Source organism: Galleria mellonella, unplaced genomic scaffold (assembly GCF_026898425.1).
Source record: "Galleria mellonella isolate WM207_F2 unplaced genomic scaffold, CSIRO_AGI_GalMel_v1 utg424, whole genome shotgun sequence".
NCBI classification, from domain to species: Eukaryota; Metazoa; Arthropoda; class Insecta; order Lepidoptera; family Pyralidae; genus Galleria; species Galleria mellonella.
The window spans coordinates 3,000,794-3,024,571 of record NW_026442097.1 but is presented as its reverse complement, the minus strand read 5'-3'; the positions used below and the strand labels follow the sequence as shown (position 1 = coordinate 3,024,571).

General features: G+C 35.4%; 2 protein-coding genes across 3 annotated transcripts in view; one reads left to right on the top strand and one right to left on the bottom strand.

Moving 5' to 3' along the window:
- Positions 1-2,887: 2,887 nt before the first annotated feature.
- LOC113520016 (dihydrofolate reductase) lies at positions 2,888-6,458 on the bottom strand. The gene is made up of 4 exons (XM_026905277.3): positions 6,204-6,458; positions 5,734-5,905; positions 5,134-5,244; positions 2,888-4,226 (listed from the first exon to the last, which is right to left on the bottom strand). The coding sequence occupies exons 1-4, from the start codon at positions 6,287-6,289 to the stop codon at positions 4,038-4,040; spliced, it is 558 nt and encodes a 185-aa protein (XP_026761078.2). The 5' UTR covers positions 6,290-6,458; the 3' UTR covers positions 2,888-4,037.
- Positions 6,459-14,283: 7,825 nt separating this feature from the next.
- The window catches only part of LOC113513442 (diacylglycerol kinase 1), a 129,634-nt gene continuing 120,139 nt past the window's right edge, over positions 14,284-23,778 (top strand). The window contains exon 1 of one of the 2 annotated variants that reach the window (XM_031914403.2): positions 14,284-14,642. The gene's annotated coding sequence lies outside the window, so the exon portion shown is untranslated. Of the gene's footprint in view, positions 14,643-14,860; positions 15,173-23,778 lie in introns of those variants that run through there. The other variant, XM_052898357.1, reaches the window with a different exon arrangement.

Here is a 23,778-nt window from a genome sequence, read left to right as displayed (position 1 = left end):
TGTTAGATTCGTCACGATTGATTAATTAATTTATTAATCGACCTGCTTTCATCTTCACCTGTCATCTGTCACTAGTACCTCCGTCAGTGTATACCGATAGCGCAGGCGGGGTTACCAAACCATTTTTTACTTATTTAAAAAATCTTGGATGGAGGAAAAACAGTCTAGTGACGAAAAGGATATTGGTAGGTTGTCTATAAGAGATTGCCCTAGCGATAAGACCACCTATTGTATCTTTATGTCATACGTATTTCACTTGAATAGTTTATATGCCATTGTTTATTTTTATGTTTATGGTGTAGGTAATAAAGAATTAAATAAATAAATATTTTTTTTTTATAAATAACAGGAAATGAAACAAATATCAAAGTAATAATGTATTTATTGATTACACTAAAATATGCATATATATATATATATATATATAAAATAGCTTTGTAAAAATTAACAATGTAACGCCTGTAGGGGTGATCTTTTAAAATTTTTGTAACCTATAAAATTGACTTTACATTTTTTTTAACTTTGTAGTAATCGACATACGCGTGCGGGTGCGTGATCGACAATTTTATGTTATACATATAAAACAACTATAAATAAAAAAAAATAAAATAAAAAAAGGCCCGATTTAAACTGACCTTTAAAACAGCTGTTGACCTTGAAAAAAATTTCATAAATAGTAGCTAACAAAAAATCCGCACCATAATCGGCCCATTCGTTTAGGAGCTGTGATGCCACAGACAGTATTAGACTTGTAATACTCTTTTTTTGAGTCAGGCGTTAAAAATGAAGCTTAATTTGCTATACATACTTAATGTGCATATGGGACTATTTACACTTATTTAGCTCCATTCGCGTTTCGCTGAACGATTTTGGTCACACATATACGAGGTCTGTCCGGAAAGTTCGTATAAAAGTGTTCTGGAATGCGAGAAAGAGGAGTGGGGAGGCCAGGTAAGCGCAGGACCCCTTCCTTATGTCCCTAACAATGCTTCAGTTCTGGTCTGACCGCCGTGCGGTGCGAACTGGCTTGTCACGCCATCTGTGAAGTTATCTCTTAACGAAACCCCGTCGGCATGGAGCCCGCTTCCGTTGAAGAGCAGCGCGTCGTAATCAAGTTTCTCTCGAAACTCGGCAAGAATGGCCGTGAAATTTTTGCCGATCTCAGAACAGTTTATGGGGATGATGCTGTGAAGGAACCAACCGTCCACCAGTGGCTAAAAAGATTCAGAGAGGGCCGAGAAAGCGTTCAAGATGACCCACGTTCAGGACGTCCTTCCACTTCACATTCCGACGAAAACGTGGAAAGAATTCGAACTTGTGTTAATGGGGACCGTCGTTTAACGGTCAGACAGGTGGCTGAAGAGCTTAATTTGGGCAAAACCGTGGTCCACGAAATTCTAAGAAACGAACTTCAAATGAAAAAAATTTGCGCCAAGATCGTTCCCAAGCTTTTGTCCCCGGATCAAAAATCACGAAGAGTTGCTTGCTGTGAGGACTGGTTGGAAGCCGAAGAGAATGGTGACTTTTTGAACCGAGTCATCACTGGAGATGAGTCTTGGTTCTACGAATTTGATGTCGAATTAAAATCCCAAAGCAAAGAGTGGAAGACATCCGGGGAACCACGAACAAAAAAATCAAGAAAATCCCGCTCAAATGTCAAGACAATGTTGATTGTTTTTTTCAATGTTCGGGGGATTGTCCATCAAGAATTCGTCCCTCCAGGCCAGACAGTTGATGGAAAATTCTACGTCGATGTGCTCAGACGCCTCAAAGCTCGTGTGGCACGAGTTCGTCCAGAATTGGCGCGAGAGGGGCGTTGGATTCTTCACCACGACAATGCCCCTGCCCACACCTCTCTTGTTGTCCGTGAGTTTTTGAGTAAAAATTCCATTACGGTGACCGAACACCCCCTATTCGCCGGATTTGGCCCCGTGTGACTTCTTCTTGTTCCCAAAAACCAAATTGGTACTTCGGGGGCGGCATTTGGGGGACATAAATGAGATAAAAAAAGCTACGACGGGGCAGCTGAGAAACCTACAACCAGAGGACTTTCAAGGAGCCTTCTCACAGTGGAAACGGCGTTGGCACAAGTGCATTATGTCACAGGGGGAGTACTTTGAAGGGGATAAAATTGATTTACCTGAATAATTGTAAAATAAAATTTTTAAAAAACTTTTATACGTACTTTCCGGACAAACCTCGTACAGCTCTGTTTCTATCGCCGCGGTCGACGGTGAATGCGGCGGAACAGCGCTGAACGCTCTCTATAGCATTCGTATAATAAATACATATTTATCCTCATTTTTACTGGGTTGCCGCGAAAGCAGAGTAGACGCAGAAAGTTGAATGAATGCGTACACATCTCCATACAAAATCGTTATTTTTTATGGACAAAAGCTGAATAGAGGTGAATAAGTGTGAGTAGTCCCTATAATGTAATCGAACAATCATCATACAGTGTGTGATCATAATCATTAGCATGTTTTTACCCGATTACGGCGAAACAAAAAGGAGTGTTGAGGAGATTACGTAGGCCAACCGGTCAATCGTGGCTAGGAAAAAAATATTTTGCTAATCTAGCGAAAGATACTCAGACGCAATGCTCACACTAATATAAATAAGTAGTTACTAAGAATAGTTTTCAGTTTTATGTTTTCCCTCTTAATAAAATAAAAAAACACTACATAATTGTGTACTGAACTATATTGTTTCATTTGAGATTTCAAAAACAAGGTGTTGAGAACACTAAATTTAATATTATACTATGGCAACTCTAAAATTGCCTTCGCTCTCTTCCGTTACAATTGTCCAATGTGCAAGTATATGTGTAAAAATATGATTAAAATAAATATATTGTAAAATTAAAACAAATTACAACACAAGGTTCCATCAGTAAACAGAATGAATGAATGTGTATACTTTATTTGCATTATACAATATAGGAAATAAGCGAGACAATTTACAAACACAACGATACAATTGTATAAGTACAGTAAGGCGGTCTTATTGTTGAGAGCAATCTTTTCAAGACAACCTTAAGGGTAATGACAACAATAACAGTAGATTTTGGGTCTAGTCTAGTCTAGTCGGCCACCCCTGATACATATATCATCATATCTATAACCATATATATGAGATTCCATAAAAAACAAAATGTAAAAAAGTGCCAATCTCTCTTCTCTCCTTTCATTACAAGAGTAAATTATTATAAAATGCATTATTATTATTTATATTCTTTGTCCGCCTGGCCGGCATAAAAAGTTGCCCATGTCCTTTCCCATCCCATACAGTACGTATATATAGTACAATTATTTCATAGAAATTCGAGTAATCCGTTAAAACCCTATATGGTACAAACAAACTCACTTTTACATTAATTGTTATTAGTAAGGAGATTCCTTTGGGAAATATATACTTATTGTTTCAGGTGAGAGAACATTCTGATAAAAGGAATGTTATAAACTTTAATGTCAACCTCTATAGATTAATTCCCATAAAAAATTTATTACTTTCAATACAATTTAATAGAAAATTAATCAAGTAAAATTTAAATTAGCACACAAGCACTTTTTAATTATTTTTTTTATAACACAGGGGCATGCAGCGCATTTGGTGGTAAGTGACTATCGCCGCCCATGATCATTTACAACACCAGAGACATTGCAGGTGTGCTGCCGGCCTTTTAAAAAGGAATATATTGGTATCGGTTCAGAAATACAGCTGCTGGAAGTTGATTCCAAAGAGTGGTTGTGCGTGGAAGAAAGTTCCTTGAAAAACAGACGGTGGAGGACCGCCACTCGTCCAGATGGTTGAGATGGAACTTTAGTTTGTGGCTGGTTGTATGGTGGTGAAAACCAGCAGCAGGTATCAATGCGAACAAATGAGTAATAAATACAATAATTTAATTTATTTTTAATTTGAATTGGACATCAGCCGACTGTCTTATCAGGTCTGGTGGGTTCAATGATTTGTTTGTTTACATTTTAATTATTTTCTATTAAAACAGGCTGCAGTAGTGTTCTCATTTGCAAACTTAACTACAATCTCTTGTACACCTTGTATAAGTAAGTTATATCACCTTCCACTTGCCTCTCAGTTGGCACATCTTCCTCTTGGATTAGTCGGAATCTCTGATCGTCTATATTCGGGAAGAAGGTGTCACAGTCGAATAATTTCTCTATGACTGTGAGATAGATTTTATAACAATTCGGATATTCCATTGAGGCCTAGAAATAATAAATGATAAATTTATTTAAATTCATTTATACATTACTAGCTTTTACACGTGACTTCGTCCATACGACTGGGATAAAAATCTTATAACCTCCATCCCATATAGTACCAAATTTTATAGTTATTAGTTAAATTAATAAGGCGCTGTATGGTAACAAACAAACAAACTCACTTTCACATTTATAATATTAGTAAGGACTATACACTCTCATAATAAATAAATTAAATAAAGAAATATGACAGATGTAATCAAATGTACAAAGGCGAGTTTAACTCTACAAGAGTTCTCTTCCAGCAACACCCAAAGTGGAAAGGAGCATCAATGTCAGTGGGTAGAAAGATGTAAAATATTGTAAATATTTATTGCTTCAATCATATTTTCAAGAAGATTATCAAAATTAGTTCAAATTAAGAGACATATTTGTATGAATGAATGAATGAGTATACTTTATTTGCATTATACAATATAGGAAATAAGCGAGACAATTTACAAACACAACGATACAATTGTATAAGTACAGTGAGGCAGTCTTATTGCTGAGAGCAATCTTTTCAAGACAACCTTAAGGGTAATGGACTAATTGTTGTACAAGTAGGTATGATAGTGCTGTATAATTAAAGTATCTTTGCGTAAATGGTCATGAAAAGTCACAGATAAAACTTTCATTTCGAAAGTAGCTTATAGATTTTTTTATCACATGCGAATTACTATATAAAATATCCTATGTGTATAAGTTAGGATATAACCTATCTGTGTACAAAATTTCATTCAAATCTGTTCAGTAGTTTTTACATGAAAGTGTACCCATCCCTCCTTACAAACTTTCGCATTTATTATATTATTAGATTTAAAAAAAAATATATTAAGTATGAGCTTATCTCCGAGTCTTATCTCGTCACCTTGTACACTGATGACCCTCCAATGACCCATGTTAATTCTATATCTTCCCTGCTCTCAATATATTTGATAGCTTCATCTAAACTTGGCACCACCACCACACTTTCTGGTACCTGGAAGTCACAAATAAAAAAGACATAACAAAATAGTGTGGTTTCTTTTTTAAAAGATACAACTTGGTTGAGATTGGAAGCAAAACTATTTTAATTGTCATAACAATTATACAGGTACCCACATCAATTGACTTAATCAAATTACCCATTATTTTCATACATAACATTTTTAATTGGTGATAATTGAATGGTAGGAAGGGATTATTAGTAATGCAGATTACCAGTTCCATTACTAGTAATATACCTTGTTAGATCGACCTCCACATGGTCCCTCCTGGTAACCATTGTGTTGAATTCCAGGTGTATTCATCACGATGGGCTAATTGACTTGCCTTTTCATTCTCACTTATCATCCCTCACTAGTGTCTCACCAGTGTATACCGTTAGCACAGGGTTTTCTTTATGGGTGAAAATGGTATGGTAACCCCTTAGTAGTTAGGTAGTTTCTTATAGTCAATAAAGATATTTAAATAAAAATAAATAATTTACCTTTGATTTCACTTGATCCACATTACGAGTGAGAACAATATTGACTCTATTACTCAGTGGACTGAATTTTGGTGGTATGCTGTCCCATGTTTTACGACCCATAATAACAGCATTCTTTTTAGAGGGATCTCGCACTTTGCTGGTCATTGTGGTGAAATATGCCATCTCTTTTCTGGAAATATAATATGTGGTACTTTTAAAAACTTTTATTTAATTACTACCTCTTTTTTGGAAGGAGACTGTACCAAAGTCATTTTCCTGGGCACCTTTGTCCCAGTCTTGTCTTTGGTGACCAGTAACTAATTTTGCACAACTGTTTCAATTTGAAGGGTATAATAGAAAAAATTACAGACTATGGAGGCAAAAACCTTAGATCTCAAAAATGACAAATAATATAAAATATTAATTTATCTTCCCGAGCGTAGCCAGGGCGGATTGATAGTTTTATATAAAGTTTGTAATACACTTACTTTAATCTCCAAGGTAAAGTGCCGTTCACTCCAATACCCATGTTTTCACATGCCGCTGCGATTAAATTTAAATTAGTTTTACTCATTGTGAATTTGTGCAATTAAAATGGAATAATATAATTAAAAAATTACAGATTTTCGTAACAGAAATGTTTCAAAACAAACAAGGTAATGGAAAAATTTAAAACTTTTACGCTATTATTTTACGCATTTCATCTTTCGTGAGCATCTCCCGCCAATATTGACATGAATATATTAACAGATGACAGCCGACACTATGACACTGACATTTATGAATGACGTTCGCATAATAGTCTTCGTACATGATTATGTACGTAGCTATTATTTTTATTCATAAAACGAAAAATAAAGTTTTGCTAAAGCTAAAATGTATGTGAGTGTTATCTATTACATATTTACAGTTATATATCCTCTATTTCATATTGTTTCACTAAAAATGTAAAACAACAACGTATGGAAAAGGGCATTAACTCCTGAAACACAGGTTTTTTCATACCTACCTCGGGAGTTAGGGACTTCAAACTATATTGTAACAAAGAGTGAAATAAAGATTATTTATTTATTATTATTAGTTATAATCCACTAACTATTTCTTATTTTGTATTTCACTAATTGTAGATAGGTACTTCTTATTTATTTATTTCAATGATGTGTAAATAAATAACTGCTATTATATTTTTGAAGAAATGCAATGTAATTAAAACCTATGTCTTTCAAAGACGTAAAATACCGTTTTATTTATTAGTTACTTAGATTTGGAAACCAATCATTCCATCTACTTAATCCTTATTTCTAGATTTATTCTGGTCGAATGTTAATGAGGGGTGATAAGCATGTGAGGAAAGCAAGGGATTTGTTACTTTTGAGGAATTGTTCGAATTGATATCTACTGCTGATTTTTACTATCATGCAATCCGTCACAAACTAAAGTTCCATTCCAATCATTTGGATCAGAGGCAGTCCTCCAACGTGCGTTGTTCAAGACACTTCCACGCACAGTCACGCTTTGGAATAAAATTACAGCTGCAGTATTTTCGAATCGATACGACATCGTAATCTTCAAGAAAAGAGCATATTCCTTTTGAAATATTTAATTCCTTAAGTGCTGCGGGTGCTCATGGGCGGCAGTAGTCACTTATCATCAGGTAAGCCATAGATGTCGTAAGAGGCGACTAAGGGAACTTAATAGTCTAGGGATAGGCAGCAGCGTCCCTCTTATAACATCACTAAAGCGTGACTACGGTTGCTAACCCGATTGCTAAGCATGGCAACTACTGGTTAAACCTTATGGTTCTCTATATGCCCATGTTCAACAGAGGACAGCTAACGGGTGATATGAGAATGATAATGACTATATTTTTTAAGTACTATGACTATATTTTCATGGTGTATTATAGGTAATTAGAATGTTAGTTTTTTTTTTTATAAATAATCCCCTCGCTCCCAAATCATGGATGCAGTTATTAGAATGACTATCATCCAATGGAATGACTATCAATAAAATTCGCTAGTTCTTTTATGAGCGTTAATGAGATAGTTACTCCGCCTGCACTATCGGTATATACTAGTTGAGAGATTATAGATAAGGATGTAGCGGGTCAGTTGGCCCTTTATGACGAATTCGACAGGAATTAAACACGATGGTTTCCATAGGAAATCTCATTGAGGTTTTTTTTTTGATAGGTGAAAATGGCACGGTAACACCGTATGCGCTAACGGGATACGCTGGCCAGTTAGCCCATCATGATGAATTCATCAAGAATTAACTATGATAGTTTCCAGGGAGAACCGCGAGGAAGTCGACCTGGTTGGGTATATTGCTAGCAATGGGATTCTCAATCTCCATTACTAACAATCTTTTTCTCCTCCCCTCTTTGAGGTTGATTCTATTAGGATAGATAGGGGGGAGGGATTATTAGTAATGCATAGTGCTAGTCCCATTGCTAGCAATATACGCTACCAAGTCGGCCTTCACGAGGTCCCCTCTGGAAACCATCGTGCCGATTTCCAAGTGTATTCATCACTCACAGTGTATATCATTAGTGCGGGCGGGGTTAGCATTCCATTATTATTCAATAAAAAAAAAATAGGGTAGGTAGGGAAAGATGGGATTGTGCTCAAAGGAATTGTTCAATATGATGCCCACAGCCACTTTCTACCATCGTACGGCTCGCCATCGACAGGGAGTTCATCCTCATGTCCTACAGCCTCAATGGTCGCGTACGCGTGCGCGGTTTCAGAGATGTTTCCTCCCACGAACACTCAGGTTGTGGAATGAGCTCCTTACCGAGGTTTTCCCAAGAGACTACAGCATGGGGTTCTTCAAAAGGGGGGTAAAGAGGTTTCTTCAGGGTCGGCAACGCGCGCGTAATACCTCTGGTATTGCAGGTGTTCATAGGCTACGGTAACCACTTACCATCAGGTGGGCCGTATGCTTGTTTGCCACCTCAGTGGTATAAAAAAAAAAGGGATTGTTAATGATAGGGATTTTCAACTCCATTATTAGCAATATACTGTATCAGGTCGACCACTACGCAGTTCCCCCTGGAAACCATTATGATTGATATATTGTTGATATCGTCGCAGTGGATCAACTGACCTGCTTTCATCCTCACCTATCATCCCTCACTGGTGCCCTGCTAGTGTATACCGATAGCACAGGTGGGGTTACCATTCCATTATCATTTATATAGAAAAAAAAGAAAGTATTACTAACAATGGGGCTCGTTAACCCTAACAAAACTAACTAACAAATCCTTTCCTCCCTGGTTGTACCCGTTAAGGGGAAGGGAAAGAAATAAGATTTTACGCCGACCTGAATGGATATGACGCAAACACAGGAAATGATATATGCCATCACTACAGTTTTGTGCAGACGAATCCGTGTGCCACCGCTACCTTACTATAAAACAAAGGGAGGGCTTCCTGAAGAAAATAAAAGAATTTTATTAACTCGTCGAGCGAATAATAAAATCGGGTAGCACAATACCCGCAATAAATTCGGTTAATGACGGCCCGGGGCCAATGTCGGCCATTTATGTGCCATTAACCCATAAAACCGGGCCACATGGCCGGACATCTTCACCGCGACATTCGAATTTCAAAAATGCTAAGCTGTAAACATTGTGAGACTGTGGCGACATCTAGAACGTAGAGGATAAAGAAACTTTTACAGAAATTCACAAAAGGATTGGCTTTACATAAGATGCCGTAGTTTTTTTTAGAATACGGCAAACGAGCATGCGACTCCCCTGATGGTAAGTGAGTACCGTCGCCTAGGAACATTAACAGTAGACCCGTAACAGCAGAAGAATTACAGTTAAATATGCCTTTTGGACTACGTACAAAATATTAAGAGACTAGTACATTTACTAGCTGTTTTTTCCGGCTTTGTTTGCGCATGAATCAGTACATGAAGTATTCTATGAATGAAATTAGAATATAATTTACTAAATCCAATGAAATAAACTACTTCTAGATGAGGGAAGGGATTGTTAGTAATGAGAGGGTTAGTCCTCATTGCTATCTATATAATATATAGCCTATCAGGTCGACCTTCACACGGTTCCCCCTGGAAACTATCGTGATTAATTTATCGTTAAATTCGTCACGGCGGGCTAACTGCGGGTCTACCATGAAATGGAATTCCGAAATTTCGGACTCAATTTCGTGTTTTTGTTTATACCAAAATCGGACTAATAAATGGAGTTTAACATTTCGTTCGTCATACATCCTATCATAAAAGTCCAAAGGAACGATATTTTAACATTTTTAATATTTCCAAACGGCATGTATTATGTAATTTTAACATCGAATTTCTGTTTCGTTTGGCTCCGAAATTTCGGAAAACGTTTCATTGTAGGCCCTCTGACCTATCTTTTCATCCTCACTAATCATCTTTAACTGGTGCTCCGTTTGTGTATACCGATAGCGCAGGCGGGGTTACCATGCTATTATCATCCATTAAAAAAAAACACATTTAGGTGATCTTACCAAGGTGAATCTTTCACTAAACTTCAAGTGTTCAAGTCCTACTTTCAGAAATACAATTAGAAGAACTGCATCCAATTTGGTATCCTATTTTTTGCGTGATGCGAAAACAAACGTACAGACAGACAAAATTTCTAAAACTTATTGTTTTGATCTCTGTTGCTCTTATAAAGACTTCTCATTTCATTTTACTTAAATATATTACATGTATCACATCTCCCATATTTAGAACTAACAAAATTATTCATCGTGCCTCCCACCGAATTGTTTATAATTACTCCTCTCCATCCAAAGGTTGCCTGCAAGAGATCGCTCTTAGCGATAAGGTCGCCCATTGTTTTCTCATTGTGATTATTTCTTGTAATTGTTTATATTTATAATAAGTTTACTATTGTAATCTTTTGGAGGAAACAGTAAGGAGTATCTATCTATCTATCTATATTCCCGTGTGGTCCAGGCATCTCTTCCTTTCCCGCGGGTGTCGTAAGAGGCAACTAAGGGAGGGCGAGGGATTGGCAGCAGTGCCCCTCTTAAAACATCTCCAAAGCGTAATTGCGGTTGCTAATCTGCCTGCCAAACATGGCAACTACTGGAAAAACCCCTAGAAGAAGGCTTATATTCAGCAGAGGACAGTGATATTGATCTTTTATAATGTCTTTAATGTCCCAATTCTCCTTTCTACCTTCGTTCCCCGTTTCAATTGTTACCTCCTCCTTCTAGATCTAGACGTCTTTGCTTAAACCAGGGTACTGAAGCTTCTCAGCTCAGCTTCTAATATGTATATATTAATATTGTATCCTTCAAATGTATATATATAATAATTTATGTAAATATTTATTTTAACTTCTGTTTAGCACTACTACTTCCCACTCACGTTGACTGGAAGAAATCTCTTTTAGAGATAAGTTCGCCTTTGCTAACATTGTTATTAACTTATTGTTGTTACTGTATGTTTTAGTGCAATAAAGAATATACATATACATGATGATGATATCCCATGTACAGACACCATCTTGTTACAATTTTATTATATTAAATAATTTAATACATAGATTAAAATAAATTCTGCGTCAATCAATAAATGACTGAGTATCTTTAAACGTTTTTTTAGAATTAGTTGCTCTATATAGACAATTGTGATGTTTGTATGTTAGTTTATTGTCTTTATTATTATCTATTAGTTACAAACTATTTAAAACAGTAACCCAAAGCAATAAACCGGTTTATTTGTAACTTAGTTATTATAAAGTTTGTTTGTTTGTTATTGTAATATTGTTGAATATAAACACAATTATAACTTGATAAGTTTTTAATGGAAACATAGTTTATTTTGCGTCTATTTTAGTTTAAACTCTCTCCTCTCTTGACTTAGTTTAGATTTGATATCTTAATGTTAGGTATAATAAGTGTTTTGTAAGAAAAATATTATCTCTAAGGGAACTTAATAGCCGATGGCTGGGCAGCGGTTTCTGTCTTAAAATATCACCAAAACTTAATTGCTGGCAAAACCGCCCAAGGGGTAAGCTTATGTTTAGCAGTGTTTTTTTTTATACAACTTAGAATGGCAAACAAGCTGACGGCCCACCTGATGGAAAGTGGTAACCGTCGCCTATAGACATGAGCAGTACCATGGACATAACAGAGTATACTGTTTCGCCCATGATACCCGCCCATGCGTTGCCATTCCTGAGGACTCAGGTGTTATTCCTCTGTACCCTATAAATTCACTGCCATATCCCACCCTTCAAATCGAAACATGGCCATGCAAACACAACTGCTTTACGGTTGAAACACGAATAAGACAGAGGTACCCAAGCAATCGACTTTTGTACAAAGTCTCCCTTTGGTATGTGCAATTAAAGGTTGAATATGATGATTGATGATGATGACGATACATGCCGTATCATCAATACCAAATTTAGTAACTATCTATCTATCTATCTTATTTAAGAGCTGCGCTCTTGTCGGTGGAGCTCTTGCCACTCACTACGATTTTCAGCGAGTCTCTTCATCTCTTAATACGACACGACACCAACTCCTTCCTTGAGCTGCCTGATGTAACTATGCCTTGGTCTCCCTCTTCCCCTCCCTCCCTCTATCTTACCCTCTATTATAATGTTCATAAGTTCGTCGTGTCGTATCAAGTGTCCTAACATTTTTCCCTTCTGTCCTCAATAGTTCTAATAATTTGTCTTTTTTCCTTAACCCTAAGCAGGACCTCCTCATTGCTAATTCTAAGTTATATAAAAAAAAAATTAAAAAAGTTCCGCTTACAATGTATCCGATTTTTTTACTTTATAATTTCCAATTAGACTTCCGAACGTTGATAGAATTTTCTCGATTTTTCTTACAGACCTCCGATGAACGGAATAGCTTCTATTACATTGACGAAGTGACGCTCTATTAGACTAAATGAGTAACATTTTAACTTGAGAAATACCTTTTATTTATACCACGAAGACTTGCAAACACAAACACATACACACACACACACACACACACACACACACACACACATACACATAAGCATACATACATTATCAGAGAGAGACTTTGTACAAAAGTCGTTTGCTTTTGTATCTCTGTCCCATTCGTGTTTCAACCGTAAAGCAGTTTTGTTTGCATGGCTGTGTTTCCGTTTGAAGGGTGGGATATGGCGTGAATTTACAGGGTACGGAGGAATAACACCTAAGTCCTCAGGAATTGCAACGAGTGGAGGGTATCATGGCTGAAACAGTATACTCTGTTATGTCCATGGTACTGCTCATGTCTATAGGCGACGGTTACCACTTTCCATCAGGTGGGCCGTCAGCTTGTTTGCCATTTTAAGTTGCATAAAAAAAGTTGTTTTTTTCTCTAATTTCTAGTTTTCTGCACTTTAGTTGTTTAAAGCTGAGATGATAACGATTGCTTTCCATTACAGAGACTGTGCAAAGACAATAAAACTGTTTTCAAACTATTTCAAAACGATAAAGGTTTAATGCGACTCTATTTTTACATAACTGCTCAATAATTAAAAAACGTGTTTGTTAAAAAAAAAAATTTAAATGTGGCAAAACTGGTTGTTTTGATTTATAAACTAAATTACTGAGCCGATTTTGATAAAATCTCTATGGGACCAATCTGTAAGTATATACTTTCTAATTAAAAAAAAAAACAATTTTCCAAATATGGATTATGTATCTTTTGGAACTAATGGAGTTATGAAGTAACAAACATAAAAAAAAAATTGCTGATTTTCACCATGGTATAACCCGCCACTAACTAAAGTTTCATCCCATATATTCAGCAGCAGTATTACCGAACCGATACGACAACATAACCTTCAAAAAAAGAGTATATTCCTTTTTAAAAGGCTTTTTATTTCCTTTTTAAACACCTGCAATGCCGTTGGTCGGTCGGTTTAACACGGGAATTATGTTTTGAGCTGTTTTTTTCATAAAACAATGTTATAAATTATTCAAATTAATAATTACAAATATAATAAATTAATAAACTCCCTTATATCTCACTTGTAGAGAAAGAACGCCACTACATTCAAAGATAGCCTGGAAGAATCGCTTTTAGTAATAAAGTCAGCCATTATTTTACTCTATGAACTTCTTTTTGTATTTTTTGTCTTAGCTATGTTTATTATTTACCGTAATTTTTGGAGGAAATATATAAATAGTAAGTATATGTCTACTATAACTATATTGTATACCATTAATAATATTCGAGCCGAGGCGACTGATTAAATAAAAAAAAATATATATATAAATAATCTTCTAAGCTGTCAAAGATTTCCCGCCGAAAACTTCTTGACGTGCGCGATTCCCGCCAAAAACAATATTTATTAATTGTCAAATGAAAATAAAGTATGAACACGTTCCATTCCACGCGTAATTAGGGCATACTCAATATTTTTTCGTATCAACTTTTTTCACTAAGTGGGCAGGATAATAAAAGAGAGGGATGTTGGTCGGCGTTATCGAATGGAAAAGGACGGATATATTGTGTACTTTCTCTTATAGATTTGCTGAAAGCTATACGGCTCGGATACGTTCAGTTTTCAGTTCAGTACCGGGCATTCTGTCTATGAGTGTAGACGTGTTTATTTATTTCGTTAATATTTTCCGCATTTTTTTTACTTGTGAATTTTTGAATAGGTACCCGTTGCGATGTACCTCAGTAACGTTTTTAGGACGAGCGGACTACCCGAGTGTGAACTAATTGCTAATAATTGAACAAATGATTAATTTCTAATAAAAGAGCATTAGATCTGTCGAACACTTGGTTCTAAAGGTTTGATACGTGTTTGTATTGTACCATCTTTATGTTACTATGTAACCGTTTCCTTTGCCTATGTGTATAGTGTTTAAAAAAAAAGTGCGATGTGATATTTTCACAGTTTTAGAGAATTTTTAAATTTGGAAGCTCTGGAATAAGGTGAGTAGTTGCACTACTATTATTTATTCTGTGGACATATACGGTATTTACTACACTATAATTTATTAAAATCTTCTTACAATTAAACAGTTAAATATTTATGCATACTCGAATTATAAATATATAATAAATTAACATGTTTAATTAATTATATTTTATTTTTAATAACTTTTTAAACATTTCCCCAAGCCTGTGTTTGTTAGATATAAAAAAAAAGTACCTAATTTTGTTTATCAAAACGCTATATCATCATAATGTAGCGGGCGGGTATCAATTGTTTCTAATATTACCTGCGAAGGTGATATCAGTGGCTATTAACATGCAATAAATCCGGTTCCAATAAGGCTTGATACGTATTGTTCAATAAAATAGTTATTACAGAACTAACTTCAAGAATCTTTGAAGATTTTTAATTCAGTTGATATTTTTCTTATGTTTATTAATTCAGAACAACGTCATTCACAAACCGGTTTGGTTTTTTTTTATTTGAAAGTATATACCTACTTAACAGATTGGTGCCATCAAAATCGGTGAGTAGTTTTTAAATCAGAATAATTAATTTTGCCACGATCGAAGACGACATTAAAAACGGGAGGTAGTTGTCAAATTGGTTGTATTTTTTTTATGTTTGTTACCATATAATTCTGTCATTTATAAACTGACTAGCGACCCGCCCCGGCTTCACACAGGTGCACATTACATCAGATCACGGTTATCACTTTCCATCAGGTGGGCCGTCAGCCTATTTGCCATTCTAAGTTGTATAAAAAAAACCTTTAAAATTATCAGTGTTTCTCTACTATATTATGCATGTATTATAAATATAAACCTTCCTCTTGAATCACTTTATCTAATAAAAAAACCGCTTCAAAATCCGTTGCGTAGTTTTAAAGATTTAAGCATACATAGGGACGGACAGACAGCGACAGCGACTTTGTTTTTTACTATGTTAGGAATTTGGAAAATTCTTTTTTTTTTATCTGAAACGATATACTTTAGATTGGTCAATTCAGAGGCATAACACCTGAGTCCTCAGGAATGGCAACGGATGGGGGGTATCATGGGCGAAACAGTATACTATGTTATGTCCATGGTACTGCTCATGTTTATAGGCGACGATTACCACTTTCCATCAGGTGGGCCGTCAGCTTGTTTGCCATTCTAAGTTGTATAAAAAAAAAGGAGGCAACCATTGATTTACAGTTTTTAATTTATCATTCCCTCTACGTAATTCGTTGTTGTTAGAATTTTACTCATTGTTATGTTACCTAGTTGCCTAGTTTATTTGCGTTCCGTTATTCCATTACAAACATATGTTTAGTTTTCATTGTTGCAGATTATTTGTTTTCATTTCTACAAAATCAGCACATATATTTATTTAAGTCGTTGCGTCATGTCCAAAATACTATTGTTAACATATTATTATTTCTAATAGTTATAGTAAAATTTGGTACTGTTTAAATGTTAGTATATACACGAATTCCATTCCATGCAGTGGACTTTTTGTTTTTATAATGGGTGATAATGGAATGGTACCTGCGCATGCGCTATCGGTATATACTGGCGGGGCATGATAGACGATGATAAAGCAGGTGTCGAATTCCAAAAGAACTAACCACAATGGTTTCCTGGGGGAACCGCGTGGTGGTCGACCTAATAGGGTATATTGCTATTAATAAGATTATTAGAACCCATTACTAACAATCCCTTTCCCCCTAATATTTATATTAGGTTACAACAAAAATGTACACAGGCGGACTTATTCCTTGAAAGGATTTCTTCCAGTCAACCTCCTTTTTGAAGTCGGTTGAACTTGTTATTATGGCATCTATTGGTCCTATTAAGACCCCTAACATTTTTTTTTTAATATCTCTCTTTGTTTCTTCATAAGAACTGTTGAGATCAGAAGGGAAAAAATGTTAGGACACTTGACACGACACGACGAACTTATGAACATTATAATAGAAGGTAAGGAAAAGTGGCGACCTATTCGTACTGAGACTACACGGCAATTTAATTTATTACTAAAATGAGAAGTGCGAAACCGGGGCGGGTTACTAGTCAATCGTCAAAATAATAAATAACTTTAATAAATTACATGACATCTCAGAACCGACCTCTGAACTTCATCAATGTGATTGAAGTGAAACTTTGAAGTTATTCACTTCACCGCTATCCGGCCATTGTGCACGGGGACTAACTTGCAAATCGCTTGTCTAAAATTAATGACTTCCAAGTATCCGGGTTATTGGGAAAGCATTCCGAATATTAAAGTGGATAGCTTTGCGCATTGACAAAAACAACTGGTAAGCACAATGAGTTTACACTGTGGATTTACATGTAATCTATATAAATAAAACATAATGAAAATGTAACTAAGTTTTCGTGGGATTATTACAGGAATACTCCGTAAACAGAGGTTTTTTTTTATACAACTTAGAATGGCAAACAAGCAGACGGCCCACCTGATGGAAAGTGGTAACCGTCGCCTATAGACATGAGCAGTACCATGGACATAACAGAGTATACTGTTTCGCCCATGATACCCCCCATCCGTTGCCATTCCTGAGGACTCAGGTGTTATTCCTCTGTACCCAGTAAATTCACTGTCATATCCCACCCTTCAAACCGAAACACAGCCATGCAAACACAACTGCTTCACGGTTGAAACACGAATGGGACAGAAGTACCCAAGCAATCGACTTTTGTACAAAGTCTTCCTCTGGTAACTTGGTTTATGTTTATTACCTCATAACTTCATCAGTTATAAACCGATTTGTAAAATTATTTTATCATCTGAAAGCATATACTTACATATACTTACCAGAGGGAGACTTTGTACAAAAGTCGATTGCTTGGGTACCTCTGTCCCATTCGTGTTTCAACCGTGAAGCAGTTGTGTTTGCATGGCTGTGTTTCGGTTTGAAGGGTGGGATATGGTGTGAATTTACTGGGTACAGAGGAATAACACCTGAGTCCTCAGGAATGGCAACGCATTAGGGGTATCATGGGCGTAACAGTATACTCTATTATGTCCATGCTACTGCTCATATCTATAGGCGACGGTTACCACTTTCCATCAGGTGGACCGTTAGTTTGTTTGCCATTCAAAGTTGTATAAAAAAAATATTGGTTCTGTAGAAATTTTATCATAATCGATTTAGTAGTTTAATTTTTAGTTCAAAATAACAGGTTTTCTCACAATTGAAATCGATTTTTTTGTGGGACACAATCTTTAATTATAACAGATGGCGTTGTAGGTGATATAAAGTTCACCAGGTCAATAAGTTATTATTATTATTAACATAAGTAATATTAAGTTACAAAGTTATACACTCCACTACTCCCCTGTTTAAGTATACTCGACACGTACTCAGCCGGATTTTTTCTCGTCCACGTCTTAACTTAATTACAAACGACCGAAACGTAATGAAATCTTTTATTTCCATGTCCCCGTGAAGATCTGGGACCGTATTATTTTATGATTCAAGTCACAAAAAAAAATGTGAATTGACGGATAATGTGGGCCAGGCAATTTGTTACGCGCAGGAATAACAAGCGAGGCAATTATTTTAAGGTACCATTATACAGTGGCGGATTTATTTGTTAATGCAGTTTGCGGGGCCCGGGGCAAAAGGATTGTTATATATTGGGTCAAATAATTCTCTAATCTATTGCTAGCAATTTTTTTTAATGAGTGATAATTGAATTGTAATCCCGCCTGCGCTATCGGTATACACTGGCGGAATACCAGTGAAAGGTGACAAGTAACGATGAAGGCAGATCAGTTGGCCCATAGTAACCAACTGAACAAGAATTAACCATTATGGTTTTCAGGGGGAACCGCGTGGAGGTCGACCTGATGGGGTGTATTGCTAGCAATAGGGCTGTTAAATCTCATCGTTAACAATCCTTTTTCCCTCACCCTATTAGATCAACCTCCACGAGCTTCCACCAGGAAACGGCACGAATGGAAAATGCATAATGAATAGAGTTTACGGTTTACTGTTTAGGAGTTTTATTTTTAATGATGGAATAGTGATCCCGCCGGCCCTATCGGTATACACTGGCGGGGCACCAGTGGGAGATGATAAGAGAATGAAGCAGGTCAGTTAGCCCATCATGACAAATTCACTAATGAATCATTCACGATGGTTTCCAGGGGGAACCGCGAGGAGGTCGTCCTGATAGGGTATATTGTTATTAATAGGATTACTAATCCCCATTTATAACAATCCCTTTCCCCTCGCTGTTTAGGGGTTATATCTATAGTCCATCTGGTTTAGTATAGGTAAAATAAGGAACCTATTGCATTTGTTTCTGATCCACTATAAAAATTGTCCGTTAAGCCAATTTCACAATAACATAATGTGATATCGAAAAACCGTTTCAACATAGGTAGTAGACCGGTGTTTCCCAACGTGGAGCCTACTCCCCACATGGGGGCAATTTTATAGTTAAGGGGAGGACAATTAAAAAATGCACTCTCTTGCTCCGGACCATTTAAATGCAATGCTACGAGTACATATCGGTGCCAAATTTGACAGAAAAAGTAAATTAAAAAAATGCTATAAATATTTATTAGATATAATTTCGTTTAACATTACCACAATATCAATTTGGTGATTAGAGTCGTCAAGTAAACAACTCTGAGTTGTTATTTTTTTAAACCTGTTGTGTTTCACTGTTCCAATATATGTTTTGCCTCTACTAGAGCCCCGTGCGAGCCCTAATACGGCCCTGAAGTTTCACTAGAGAAGTAATTAGATGCCCTGTGACGTCACGCGGTTAGTAATTACAATTCCGAAGGCTAGAATTGTATTGAAATGCTCATTAATCGATACTTTCTGCGGGCAGGCCCGAGTTTGCACGGGTGGAAATTTATTTATTAAACATTCTGGAATAAACATTCTTGAATAAATATTTTGGAATAAACATGAAGTAAATGTATCTCAATATAACTTTTTTATTTATGAACCGATTGTAATAAAACAAACACAACACGCTAAATGTTAAGTGGAGCAAACCGCAACGCATTAGTGGAAACCGCATTCAAATCGGTTAAGCCTTTTCTGAGATTAGCGCGCACAAACATACAGACAAACAGACAAAAAATCTAAAACGTCATTGTTTTGTGTTCTATTTCGTTCATAAAGCTTCCCTATAATAGTTTTTCTTATATATCTTCCATGTACAGACGGCGACCAGTTACGATTATATGTATTGATTTGTCTATCTATACCTTAATGTACATATTAACAATACTTACGTACAGAATGACAGTCGAAAGCAAATGTACGTATACAAAGGCGAGATTGACTCCTCAATAGTTCTCTTCATACAAACCTAAAGTGGATAGGAATATAATTTTAATTAAATACATGTTTGTATGATATTTGTATGACTCAATGTATGACTACTAATAAGGCAATATAATGGTGTAAATAAAGTTGCAATGTAAACAATGAATGTACCTAACAGTTCAAGGGCCGTAAACCTGTGCATCCGTCAGATAACACTTGGCTTGTGACCCGTTACGGACGTGACAGAGTAACAACATGTTGGTTACATTATTTTAATAAATAAATAAATAAATAAATGTTAACTTTTGACCGACTTCGAAAAGGAGGTATGTCTCAATTCGGTAGTTTTTATGTTTGTTACCTCAGAACTTTGTCATTTATAGATTTGAATTATATATATATATATATATATATATATATATATATATATATATATATATATATATATATATATATATATATATATATATATATATATATATATATATCTCGATTGCTTGGGTGTCAAGGGCGAAACAGTATACTCTGTTATGTCCATGGTACTGCTCATGTCTATAGGCGACGGTTACCACTTTCCATCAGGTGGGCCGTCAGCTTGTTTGCTATTCTAAGTTGTATAAAAAAAATTTGATACCGGGGTTATAAATCGCATTGGGCGCCTACAATCGAATTAATTTTAATATTTGGCTGTTTACATGTTGCCAAATGTTTTTTTTTTTAAATAAATATATATAAATTTCGTTTTGATTCTTTTACTACTTGTTTACTATTTTTCCCCATTAGTAAACACAGTAAAGGGTACAGTTATATATTTTTTTATTTGATTAAAAAATCAGACTTTTAAGGGTTAAAAGGCACTGTTTAAACGTATCAAGTCGCCTGTTACGGATTCATACGTAGGAAAGTGGAGTTCAGTCGAGATCACTCAGACTCTTAATTGGTCCTTTCGCTTGAAATAATGTATGCTAGGGTTGTCACAGTTAGACATCGCAGCCAACAAGTGGGTGTGACCTATCAAATATGACAATGTCACAATTTCGTTAATTGTTAACATGATTCATCATCATTATATACATAATTCTTCAGATGTATGTGTTCTCTCTTCGTTTTCCTTCGTCATTTTTTTTCTGTTGTATGTGTGCTATTAAGTATGTGTATGTTATGTATATATTTAATTGTGTATATATTATATATGTATGTATGTATATATGTTTGTATATATGATAATATTTATATAATAGTGCGCCACCTACCCTTTGTCTTTTTCTCAATGTCCTCTACCCACTCTAAAGTTTGTCTGGAAGAGATTGCTTGGCGATAAGGCCGCCTTTTGTATCACTTCTCATTAATATTTACTGTATTTGTTATTTCTATTTTTACTTGGTGCAATAAAGTGTAAATAAATAAAATAAATAAAATATCTAAAAAATTTATAACTTTGTGTTATATGTATTGTATATATAATATGTAAGTAAGTATTTATATGTTGTTATGTAATTTTATGGGTGTTTATATATATATAATAATGAGTACCAATATATATTTATATCTCTATATGCATTTAAAAACGACAGAATTTTCATAGTGTCTCCGATCAAACTGTTTATAATTACTCCTCTCCATCCAAAGGTTGCCTGGAAGAGATCGCTCTTAGCGATAAGGTCGCCCATTGTTTTCTCATTGTGATTATTGCTTGTGATTGTTTATATTTATAATAAGTTTCAAATTTACCAGAGGGAGACTTTGTACAAAAGTCGATTGCTCGGGTACCTCTGTCCCATTCGTGTTTCAACCGAAGCCGTTGTGTTTGCATGGCTGTGTTTCAGTTTGAAGGGTGGGATATGGCGTGAATTTACTGTGTACAGAGGAATAACACCTGAGTCCTCAGGCATGGCAACGCAAGGGGGGTATCATGGGTGAAACAGTATACTCTGTTATGTCCATGGTACTGCTCATGTCTATAGGCGACGGTTACCACTTTCCATCAGGTGGGCCGTCAGCTTGTTTGCCATTCTAAGTTGTATAAAAAAAAAATAACACCCGCATGCCAAACGTGGCAACTACTGGCAGAACCCTCTTTATGGAGAAAGAGTCTGTTCAGCAGTGGACTCTTAACGTCTGATATGATGATGATCATGATTCCAATATAGTCATGGCCTTTTGTTTAATAAATAATTAAAGATTCACGAAAAAACCGACTTCAATTTTTTTTTTTTTATTTTATTTATTCATTAACAAAATTTTTTGTATTTGAATGTCATAGTAGATACAATAATTTCATACAGTACATAAAATATATATTAAATTAAGCACAAAACAAATATTACAGTCACTTAGTCATCTCTTAACATAAACAACATCTAATATATAAAATTCTCGTGTCACGGTGTTTGTTACCAAACTCCTCCGAAACGCCTTTACCGATTTTCATGAAATTTTGTGTATATATTGGGTAGGTCTGAGAATCGCCCAACATCTATTTTTCATACCCCTCAATAATAAGGGTGACCCACCCCCAAAATTTTTTTTAAAATTTTTTTTGACAAATTTTTTATTTTTATTTAAATATGTTTTAGAATTGAAAAATACATACAACTTTAAATTTTCACCCTTTTACGATCAACTCCTGTTTTTTAATCGCGATTTTTATATGCCGCAATAGGCTTGCAAGATGGCAATCGAATATAATTTTCATGTATAGTTTATAATTACAATTTGCTTTAGTTATATCTTTTTTCTTAATTTAAATTAATCGTCAACCTTCACCGGTCGATAACTGATCAACTACCAATCGATCAGTTACATTACGGAGGAGCGATAAGGAAGAAGCCGGGCTCATTTCCTATTTTCTAGAAATAATGTATTTAGCAAAACAACGTTTGCGGGGTCAGCTAGTATATATATATATATATATATATATATATATATATATATATATATATATATATATATATATTATATATATATATACTATAATTAGAATTCGTCAATTGAGTACAGACACCTTTCTAGCAGTAATGACTTCAATTTTGTCCTAAAAATATTTAAATCATTCAGTGACTTTAATTCCTTAGGCAGCTTATTAACGAACACCACCGCTGTGAATTAATCTCTTATTTCCGCAATTGTGATAAAACCGGTTATTTTGATTCCTATGGAATTACACTGTAAGTATATACTTTCAGATAAAAAAGAATTTTCCAAACCGGTTTAGAACTGACTGAGTTATGGGGTTACAAACTTAATAAAAAAACAATCGACAAAAGAACCTTTTTTTTCGAAGTCTGTTAAAGAAATAGGTGATTATTAAAAGAATGTATGAAATTATTGCATGGCCTCATTAATTCTAAAGATCGTATTTTTTTTTATGATTGGAAATGGTATGGTAACCCCGCCTGCGCTAACGGGATACGCTGGCGGAGCACCAGTGAAGGGAGACAGATGAGAATGAAAACAGGCCAGTTAGCCCATCATGATGAATTCATCAGGAATTAACCATGATAGTTTCCAGGGAGAACCACGAGGAGGTCGATCTGGTTGGGTATATTGCTAGCAATGGGATTCTCAGTCTCCATTACTAACAATCCCTTTCCCCCCTAAAGATCGTATTGTACACGAGTATAGAAAAATTAAAATAATTGCTTTACTCTCGTTTTTACGGGCCGTAATAGTAAACCCCGTGAGAGTGAAATAAGAGATTAATTATGTAACAAAGTCAATTTATTATTAGTTTAACCTCGAGATTACCTGAAAAGCTTTTGAAAATATCTCGTCGGAGTTTTTTTTTTTATGTCTTTTATAAAACCCTAGATTAACCTTCTATCTTTATTAAT

Bases quoted from the DNA above. Each gene is read 5' to 3' on its own strand.
- LOC113520016 (XM_026905277.3), bottom strand. From the start codon at position 6,289: ATGAGTAAAACTAATTTAAATTTAATCGCAGCGGCATGTGAAAACATG. The intron at 5,245-5,733 runs GTAAATTATTTA...TGTGACTTCCAG, and splicing joins TGGATCAAGTGAAATCAAAG to GTACCAGAAAGTGTGGTGGT. The intron at 4,227-5,133 runs GTGACGAGATAA...TATTATTTCTAG, and splicing joins GAGGGTCATCAGTGTACAAG to GCCTCAATGGAATATCCGAA.